The sequence below is a fragment of the Hyaloscypha bicolor genome, assembly GCF_002865645.1.
Source record: "Hyaloscypha bicolor E unplaced genomic scaffold K444scaffold_182, whole genome shotgun sequence".
NCBI classification, from domain to species: Eukaryota; Fungi; Ascomycota; class Leotiomycetes; order Helotiales; family Hyaloscyphaceae; genus Hyaloscypha; species Hyaloscypha bicolor.
In genome coordinates this window covers 1,149,731-1,160,109 of record NW_020194684.1, presented here as the reverse complement: position 1 = coordinate 1,160,109, position 10,379 = coordinate 1,149,731, and the positions used below count along the sequence as shown (strand labels likewise).

At 38.1% G+C, this 10,379-nt stretch overlaps 2 protein-coding genes across 2 annotated transcripts; both read right to left on the bottom strand.

Moving 5' to 3' along the window:
- Positions 1 to 957: 957 nt before the first annotated feature.
- On the bottom strand, positions 958 to 3,350 carry K444DRAFT_620281 (HET-domain-containing protein). Its single transcript, XM_024881675.1, has one exon. The coding sequence runs from the start codon at positions 3,264 to 3,266 to the stop codon at positions 1,002 to 1,004; it is 2,265 nt and encodes a 754-aa protein (XP_024728023.1). The 5' UTR covers positions 3,267 to 3,350; the 3' UTR covers positions 958 to 1,001.
- Positions 3,351 to 8,403: 5,053 nt separating this feature from the next.
- On the bottom strand, positions 8,404 to 8,882 carry K444DRAFT_620280 (uncharacterized protein). Its single transcript, XM_024881674.1, has 2 exons — positions 8,762 to 8,882; positions 8,404 to 8,596 (listed from the first exon to the last, which is right to left on the bottom strand). Exons 1-2 carry the CDS (start codon positions 8,867 to 8,869, stop codon positions 8,501 to 8,503), a joined length of 204 nt encoding a protein of 67 aa, XP_024728022.1. The 5' UTR covers positions 8,870 to 8,882; the 3' UTR covers positions 8,404 to 8,500.
- Positions 8,883 to 10,379: the final 1,497 nt, after the last annotated feature.

The following is a 10,379-nucleotide window of genomic DNA, read 5'->3' as shown; positions in this document are numbered from 1 at the left end:
AACGAAACCCCTCAGAAAATGGAGGTCAGAACCTCGAGTTTCCGAGGTGTTTTGTTCGGTATCAATCGACTTATGAGCAGACTGCATCGACATCGACGAGCGAAACCAACAAGTCACCGGCAAACTGTATCGACCCCGACGAACGCAACGCTCCGTTAGTTGGATATCATGTGTAGGCTACACGAGATTGGCCCTACTTTCAGGTGCATATAAGGTCTCACTTCTTCCTCAACACCTAGATCTCCAGCTTAAATATCAATCTTTTATACCCATACGACGCAACACTCTTACATAAATATGAAACCTTTTCCAACAATCTGACACGTTCCTGCTCTCTCTTCTAGTGACCAATTATAATTTACTTACTATTCGGTTCTGACGTGCGAAAGTTCCTGACTCTACACGACTATGTTTGTGGGGAAGAGGAGGGGGGGGGGGGGCATAAGGCGGCTCCTAGGGAGCCTAAACAGGATCCCCTAAAAACACAACCTTTAATCTCTTAGGGCAGATTCTTCTCGCAATATAACATAGCATTATAGCGGAGGTTCGAATACTAGCCTATCTTGGTTACGAGCCTACCACCGTAAGTCTGTGCGCTCAGGGTATATTAGTGACAAATAAAAATTTAAACCTTTAAATACTCAAATATTAATTAATCAAATCACACTTCGGTTACTTTAGTTTTCAGATCCCAAATATCAAGTTATAATTATTCTCCGTTGTCTTATAACTTTTAAGTGATTAGAGAGACTTTAGTTTTCGAAAGCCCTGTAAGCGAATTCGCGATGCCTGAAAATGCCTGAAAAATGCCCTGAGCGCACAGACCTACGGTGGTAGGCTCGTTAGGTTTAAGCAGTGTGGGAAAAAACTACTCAAGCTACTCAAGTAACTCTAGAGTAGAGTAGAGTTTGAGAAGCGTAATATTGTACTCGAGTAGAGTATGAGTAGGACTCACTACTCTACTCTACTCTACTCTACTCTACTCTTTTCCCATACTGGGTTTAAGCTAAGAATATCCTATTCCATACCTTACCCTCAAGTTTATTCCATTCCGATTCCCGAATACTGACTATTGCCCGGCGATACGTTAAACCTTCATCTGTCTCAAGGTCTGCCATAATAGCAATTAGTTCTTCTTTCGCCCTCGCAGCAGATAAAGTACATCGACCGATTATGATAAACCTAACAAGCTCGGATTCCATCTCTATTGGGTGCCGTGGAATTTGGCCCCACTGAGCTCGGAATTCCACCTCATTCTGAAGAACCTTTGGATCTTTGTTTTTTATATCAAAATCCCAATCTCTACCGTCATGTTTATACTGCACAGTCACGACAGCAGTACTGCTCCAGAATCCGAGAACAATGGTCGAAACATTCCGCGAAAATACGGAGACGGGAACGTCACTTCTCGTGATCATCGTCTGTGATTCATCCCTCCAGTCTGGTTTGGGAATATCTGGTTCTTCCTTGTTCCATCGACGGCTTGCGTACTTTTCTTTGAATTCTAAGTTTTGCTGTATGATTTCCGTAGCACCATCAGGGTGGATCTTATGGAAGACAAGACTAGCGTGCCTCGAAGTCAAAGTTCCGAAAACCTCTTCAAAATGAATCTTTCCTACCCAGCCTACCCAAGACCAGCTCGGAAAGGGACATTCGAAAATGTTGCCTGACGAATCGCTGTATTTGCACAAACCAATTCGTCTTCTCACTTGTATCGCCTCATCATGTGCTGGCCATGTCAAAGCTGCTCCGAGATAAAATGTTGGTAGCCCCCACAGAAACTCAAGACCAGATATTTGTTTCAGACTCTCGAGAATTCCTTTGAATGCGTCAAGTCCATCGCTTTCGTAGGACAATTTCCGCTGGGAGTATATCTCAACTAGTTGACGATATCGCTTCTCGACAAGGTTCGGATTTGAAGACCATATATTGCGCAGCTCATCTACCAAACCATGACGGTAGATGGTTGGCGAATTTGGACATTCCCAGAAACCATCTTCACACCATGATGCCTGGCTGCACTGCCAGTACACTTGCTCCTTTGTGAAGATAAGGGCTCGTGGAGATAGCATTCCTTCCTGAAATGTCCAGCCTCTGGTATTCCAATTGGATTCGGCCAAATAACCAACGCTATTTATATTTATCGGGTCCACCGTTCGAACGAGAGTTACACCTTTTATAGTAAAAGGTGTTTGAACTTGGGTTCGAGTTCCGTCATGCATCCCTGGAAGTCCACTTTGAGAATCGCTACCCGCAGCATCGATTATAGTCAATATTGAGTGACGGTATATTGCATCCATACGGGGAATGAATTCCATTTTCTCCAAATCGTCATCTTGCACAATGCAGATGCTATCAACCCAGAGGTATTTCTCGCCAATTGCGTCCGCCAGGATCATAGCGTCATAGATGGTTTTTGGAACCCTGTCACGAGATAGAAAGCCGGGAGTCTTGAATTGGTCAAGAGATTCCTTCTTTAGAGTCAAATTTTTGGATTTGCCCCAAAGATAGCTGAGAGCGACCCACTCGGCCTTTTCCGTAAGTTCAACAACGCATTCTTGTTTCACCTCGATTAGGCGAATTCGAAATGCCGTAGGTCCATTGAATGGCGCCCAACATTTCGTGCCGTGGGAACTAATGCAATAATCTTTCCATCTCCTGAAGAGACGACAATCTGCGACAAGCGGCCTTATCCGTCCGAGATATGGCTCCTTGTGGTCTGGCCACTCATTGGAAGAGGTGTTGTTGAATATGGAAGCCACATTATTGACTTCAGTGGCGCACTTTTGAAAGACCGCGTTGGGTCCAATCCACCCGTTGCCTTCCGGATCCCTGACTGTGTACGAGACTGAAATCCTGAAAAGGCTGGGAAAATCCATTGGCGACTCGTCACGATCGCCATCGTCATTATTGCCATCGTTATCGTTATTATCGTTGTTGACTTCTCCTTTGTCTCCATCCTCATCTGACTCATTAATCTCACCTAACTCATTATCCTCGATCTCGTGCAACGTCTTAGTTCTCTCAGCCGCGAAGCTAACTCTTGCTTCCTCAAGGTGAAGGCGTCCGAACCCCCCATAGGCTGCCTGCTCCCATTCCGTAAACGTTCTAGTCACTATTCCACACAGAAAGCACTCGTCCTGTCTTGCCATTACGTCCAAGAGAGGAACATCATCTAGAGAGAAAAAGTTGTAGTCTGGATCGCCAGGAGCATGTAGCCCTGCAGCATGGAAATCGATCTTGTCGCAATCGGCACACAACTCCATTTGAAAGCACGGAGAGAGAGATTTAACTTGCTAGTAGCAGGGCTGTCTTGTGAAATATTCGGGATCGAGGGTGGAAGATTGATTGGTGTAGTCGGGAAAACGATAAGAGTAGATAGTTGACATTCCACGACGAAAATTTTGACCAACTTCGCTTCGAATGCGGTTAGTGAATATCGCCGCTCTGCTCAGCTGTGGCTTGCCCTCCATCTGGTTGACCATAGCGACCAAAAGGCTCAATGCCTGATTTTCGCCATTTTCGCCATATTCCTAAGGCCATAGCTAATTATTTTGACCCCATCATCTGAACTATACTAAATAACTATATGATTCACAGCTTCACATGACTATTTCTAAGGCCCTAGCCAATTATTTTAGCCCTATAGTCTGAACTATACTAAATAACTATATGATTCACAGCTTTATGGCCCTATTTCTAAGGCCCTAGCTAATTATTTTGCCCGTATCGTCTGAACTATACCAAACAACTGCATGATTCACAGCTTGATTTACAGCTTAATTTGAATTATTCAGGCTCCCATTTGAGTCATTTTTAGCCCTAGATATCTATAAAATAGGCCCTCAGCTCCTAGCCCTCCCTCCAACTTCCTCACACACATATATACACTCTCTCCTCACACACACCTCACATATAATACTTTATATATATTACTTTATATACACTACTTCATATATATATAATGGCAGCCCAAGCTCAATAGGATCTCGTTGTCTGAACTCGTGTGGACCCCTCCAATAATGCTCAGGCTCAGTACTTCCTTTATATGAGAGGGAATAAGCTCTAGTCCTTAGTTATTAATAGCAGCCCTTAGCAAAAGCGTATCTTTAATATTAATAATCCAGAACCCTCAGATATTGCAATTAAGGGTCTCTATACTTCTGGTACCTTTAATGCCCTACTTCTCTCTAAGGTTATTAATGCAATCTTGACTTAATAAGTATAAGTTACTTCTCCTGAGTTTATATAATCTATACTAAGTAATATAGTGGCCAAGTTAATACTCAAACTCCTTATACTACTTATAACAAGGGTCAAGGCATATTTATGAAGTATTTGAGGGTTCCTGGTAGAGAATGGCATAGGGCATATAGTAACTATATTTGTTATAGTTATGCGACCCAGTATACTATACGAGATATTAATAATAATAGAGGAGAGGGAGGTTCTAGAGGAAAGCCCAAATCCCCTAAAATTACACGAAATAAACGGGTTTTAAAGCCTGAACTTTACTCTAGCCAGCAAGTTCTTGGCTTCTAATTTATATAAGTAGATAGGGCTATTTGCTCTCTTTATATTATATAATTGCCTGGCTTTTACGCAATATTTAATAGATTATATTAAGCTCTTAATATTTGCTCTCTTTTAATTTTACTTATAATTACAATTTCTTTTATATAATACCTAAAAACTAAGAGAAAGAGATTCTAATCTAGACCCAAGTATTATATAATAAGTATAAAATCTTCTAATATTAAACCAAGCTAGCTAAGAAGCCCTATTTTCTCAGATTCCTTCCTTCTTTCTTTCTATTTTTAGACTTAATCTATTTAGTCTTTCTAGTAAATATCTTTCTAATTCTTTTACTATATAATATACTTTAAGTAAGTGAAATAACCTCCTCTATCTCTCTTATAGCTAGAGCTTATTCTTTACTTTCCTAGCCTCTGTCTTCCTCCTTACTATAAGTATAATCTGGCTTAGCTTGCTTTTTAGCTTATTTTTCTGGATCTAAGACAGATTATACTTTCTTCTATATATAATTACTTAAGCTCCCCCTTTTCTTAAAAGCATTATTTACTAAGCTCTAGATCTTACTTCTCGCTATAAAGTTCTTAAGCTCTTGAAGCTCTTAGAGCTTAGTAAGGAATATACTTTTATACTTACTAACTATCTCTTTATACTTAAGGATTATAGATTACTAATTTATATATTAATAATAAGTCTCTAGGGATTTAGGGGATATAGATTATAAAGGAAGAGGAGTAGCTTCCTTTAAGGGGCCTGAGGCTTAACTAGAAGAAAAAGGTATCTAAAAGAGGTTTTAGTATATACTTATTAAGTAGATATTATATAATATACTACAGGTCTTAGATGAGGCTTAGAGGGCTCTACTTTAATAGTAGGCTCGATTTTTACACGCTTGGCTTTAGTTACTTTAGTAGGCTAGGAATAAAGTTTAGTTAAAAAATAAGAAATAATTAGGTAAAAGAACTTACTTCCCGGCCTAATTAATTATATAATAAGGTATAGCTTAAAAAGACCGGACCCTTTTCCTTTTTAATAGCTTCTAGCTAAGGAGAGGTATTCCCTATTAAAGAAAGAGTTAAAGAGGGAAATAAGGGAAATAGCTTCTTCTCTCTACTATATAGTAGCTTAGCTAGCTTAGGTAATATAAGTATAGCCTTATATCTCTTCTAATATTATTAAAGGCTCTTTTAAGTAAAGTCTTTATTCTCTATAAATAGAATTAAATAAGCTTAAAACTTATAGATATCCTTTTAAACTAATATAGCCAGATAGGGTAAAAGATCCCCTATTATATAAATCTCTCCAGGAAATAGTTCTTCTAGGTCTCGCGAAAAGGGATTATCTCCGTCTTTCTAAGCTATAGCTATCTAGGTCTTATACTCTCTAGTCTAGAGGACTAGCTTCTTTATATAACTATATACTTAACTATATCTTCTACTTAAAATGCTAGTTATAAGCTTATTAACTATAAAGGCTTATATCGGGTTATTTCCCTAATCCTTAAGTTTTAAGGAATTTGTTTTAAAAACCTTATATTTAATATTACTCCCTAAGCTAGTATAAGTATTATATAATTCCTGGAAAAGGAGGGTATATATATACTAAGAATACGGAATTGGAAAGATATAAAAAAAAAAAAATTAAGCTCTTTATTAGAGGACTAGATATAATACTTTTGGACTTTAAAGAAAGCTAGCTATATAATCTCCTATTAAGACCCAAACTTTAATTTACCTATTTGGGATTAAGGATAATAAGAGAGAGTAAAAGAGCTAGTATTCGGACGTTTCTGCTCTTTTTTAGTAGTAGCAGCCGCTAAAGCTTGGTGTAAACTAGCTATAATTATTATATAAGGGATAGTTCTTGGCCTTTATAATTAGATAGCTAATATAGGGGGAAGTAAGCTAGACTTGCTCGCTCTAGAGGGTCTAGGCCTTAGCTCAAGCTAACCGGGGTAATTTGGGCGAGGTTTAGTAGCCCATATATCATATAATAAAGGGAGAAGGAATTCAGCCTCCTCTCCTTCTTCTTGCTTAGGCCTGGCCCGGGCTTTATAAAACTTAGTAAAGAGCTTATTAAGTAATAGAAGAGAAGAAAAGGAGGCCGTATAATAGGAGTTACTAGTAGGGAACTCTGTATTACTATCTAGAATCTTAATAGTAGTCTTCTCTATACTCTTAAGTATAGGAGAGAACGCTATAAGATTAACTAAGGAGGGGCTGCGTAAATAGGTAATTTCTGTACTATATTACTTATATATAATCTGGCCAGGCTTATTAAGAGTATTCCTATATATAAGGCATTAAGGGAGAGAACCTAGAAAAGTTTCTTCTAGAGATATCTTAGAGTAAGAGAAGGAAGAAGATATAATTATAAGTATATTATATAATTAAGGTAGAGATATAGTAAGGTCTTAAAGTAAAGACTTACTTCTTTTTCTGGGCTATCTGCTCTAATAAGACCCTCTTATCTAGTTACTTCTTATCCTACTCTCCCTTATCTAACTTGCTTAAAATCCCTTTTTTACTAATATCTATTCCTTCTATCTCTCTTTATTAGGATTATATAGCCTCTATAAACTTCCAGTTCTTTAAGATTAGCTGCCTAAGGCGAGATCCGTTACGCTATATCTCTTTAGTTCTAATTTTAATCTTTGGGACAAGTTCTAGCCGTGGGTTTGAGTTTCTATTACTAATATAGTGCCATATAGTAAGCCAAAGGTAATAGTATGCCTTAATATAGAGCCTGAAACCGTCCGGTTTACTGGATTCTTTTATAAGGCTTAAAGAATTAATTCTAATATTTGTAAGCTATAATTTGCACTATATTAAGGTATTATATAGTAAGTATTTATTAATATTTATAAGTAATAATATTAGTAAACTAAGATATATTTGTAGTTTAGTTAATTAAGGGGCCCTAGAGCTAAGGAAAGGAACTAGCGGTAAGAAACGGTTAGGACTGGGTTTGTTTATTTAAATAAGTATTATATAATGCCCTGAGTTAAGCTATAGGACTAGCTACTGCCTATATTAGAAGAAAGAGACTATAGAAATAACTTATTCTAATTAGTATAATCTTACTCTAGTTTAGCTAAGAGCCCCTTATTTACCAGAAGCCTATATTACTTAATAGCTATATACTTATATAGGAATACAGGAATACCTACTATATAATATTTCCTCTTTAGATCTTTCCGGATCTAGTAGTAATTTCATATATCTATATATAATACTATAATATATTATATAATAGGTATATAAATAGCTAGTATAGTAATTCGGTCCGTAAGAGTACTATTAAAGTCCCTAGCTATTATAAGGGCTTGAAAAAAGTCCTATACTAGATTAGCCCAAGTAAAAGAATTATATAAATAGATATAAATATAAATATACTAGTAATATAGCCGGAATTTCTCAAGTTAACTTTACTAAGACTCGATTCTTTAATTCTTTGAATTAGTCCCAAAGTAATAGACCTTCTCAAAAGGAAGAATTAGTATTATTATATAAGAAAGAGCGTATTAGACTTTAGTAATAAAAGGGACCTCTCCTCCTTTATTAGAGGAAATTACTCGGGGGTAATAGCTAAGCTTTCTGAGTACCTAAAGAAACTGGCCAAGTATACTATATGCCATATAATTAGAAATGCCTATATAGCACCAGATAATATTGCGAGAATAAATATTAATAGTAGTATAGATTTGGAAGCCCTATAGAGCTAGCTTATTATACTAATTAAGAGACTACCTCTAATCCGGGCCTTTAACTACTATCTCTTGCTTCTTACGCTATATATCATTTGTATGACGCTTATAGCCCTTACTATCTAGGCCCTTAATAATATTATAAATTAATTAGCGAGGGGTAGTAACCTCTATTTAACGGAAGTATGTTTTAATCAAGCCTGCTCTATAGCCTTTAATCCCCCCATAGTCTAGCTCCTCTCGCACGATACCTATAAGCTATTAGTACTTCTGCTTCCTCTCCTCTATTATTATCCTCCGAATAAGACTAAGATCTAGCCTATATTGCGCAAGCTGTCGGCGGTAGAGGGGCATCCCCTTAATTAAAAGTGCTTAGAGAATTATATTATTATTATAATTGCCCGCAAATAACTCAGAAATATGTAGTTTGATCCTCTTAACCTCAGGAGACCTATTCTTCCTATTGCGCAATATACCCTAATTAGAGAGAGCTTGTTTGAGTGTATTTAGGCTATATTTAACCCGTAGAATTCCTCTTATTTTACTTAAAATCTCAGGGATCGTGTGCTTCTCAGAGACCCAACTAAGAATCTCATCTTTATAAGGCTCAAGATCAATCTTTGGAGGCATTTTTAGTACTGCGCAATGTGTGCGATATGTTGAAAGTGGAATAATTAAAGTAAATAGTATGTGGTAGGTCAAAAATGCGATTTTCCAAAAATTCGATTTCGCGGAAAAAGCCTTTGAGCCTTTTGGTCGCTACGGTCAACCGTACTCCAGCCCCTGTAAGAGCAGCGACTGCTCGGCAAGAATAGCTACGATATTACGCAAATAGTCAACATGTCGGGATGCTGCGATAGCCAGTCACTCGGCTGACTTTTGCAGACTGCTTAGACAGTTTCGAGTCTGGGGAGAAGGGGGAGTCCTCCGACGAGTAAAGTTTGTGCCCGCAATTCTGGATGCAGGGCTTCTCGCTTCATCGCTTTGTCTTTGTGTCCTCCGTGACAATTCGCGCCCTCGTATGACATCAAGCACCGGAATAGTCCGAAAGGCTGGCTGTCGTCAACAAACTTCCAATTAGGTAAGCTCAAGCAATCGACGGGCATTCCGGCCATATTCGATGAGTGCTGTTACGCTGTGGATGTTCATATTCGCAGGTCCGCTTGATCAACTCAAGCTAAAGCCGATGGACCGCCGGGTGTCACAGCGGATGGGGTCCAGAATTCTTCGAAAATGTGAAAAAGGAATGAAATGCTCAAAAATTCAACCGACAATAGGGATTGGATCTGCCTCGGGGAAATTCCGAGATATTGCTTCAGCACGCCAATGGCAAACGCCGTTGGGAGCCCTTCGATCATCGACTCGCTTAATTCTTCTGTGACGCTCGCTAAAGAGAACACTGCAGCTCCCAAGATCTCCCTGTTCTTGTCGCTGATCTGCTTCACCAGCGTTTGACAATTCCTTCAATCTTGGCAGCCCACCATCCCCCCTGACCCTGTGCTCATTGCCAAACCGCTGCAAACATTACGCCATTTCAAGAAAATAGCCCTCTCCCGTTGGCGGAAAAAACCTCTAGCACGTCACAGACTCCTAATTTAGTCTCTCGGACGCTGCCGATAGGTGCCTCTTACAGTCGGTCCGATCCAAAAGCGACAAAAAAAAAACCCCCCCACCACAATCCTAATTAATATAAATCGTATTAATTAAAACTATACTATATACCCTAGGGATTAATTCTATGTTCTCAAAATTATATTATCTTTATTATTAAGGAAGTTATAATGCACGTAATTAAGCGAGCAAATATATTTGCGTTTTATATAGTTGTTTTTTTACTTTGGTTGTCACGTGACTGCCCCCCTAAGTTAACTGCTCTTCTATAATTATATTAATATCTCAATAACCACAAACCCAATCAAGTGCCCTTTTTGAATACTTCTAATAGCTATCTCTATAAGCCTTTAGAAGCGCAAGCAAGCTAATTTAACTCTTAATTCAATTATAGTTTTTATTCTAGCTAAAAAAGCTATATTTCAAGTAACTATTAATAAATGATATGGGAAACCCTCTAATATAGAGGATAATTCTAATAATTCAGATATTAAACTAAGTAATAAAGTAGAGTTTAAAGATTTAATGC

Bases quoted from the DNA above. Each gene is read 5' to 3' on its own strand.
- K444DRAFT_620281 (XM_024881675.1), bottom strand. From the start codon at position 3,266: ATGGAGTTGTGTGCCGATTGCGACAAGATCGATTTCCATGCTGCAGGG.
- K444DRAFT_620280 (XM_024881674.1), bottom strand. From the start codon at position 8,869: ATGCCTCCAAAGATTGATCTTGAGCCTTATAAAGATGAGATTCTTAGT. The intron at 8,597-8,761 runs GTTAAATATAGC...CTTTTAATTAAG, and splicing joins AAATAAGAGGAATTCTACGG to GGGATGCCCCTCTACCGCCG.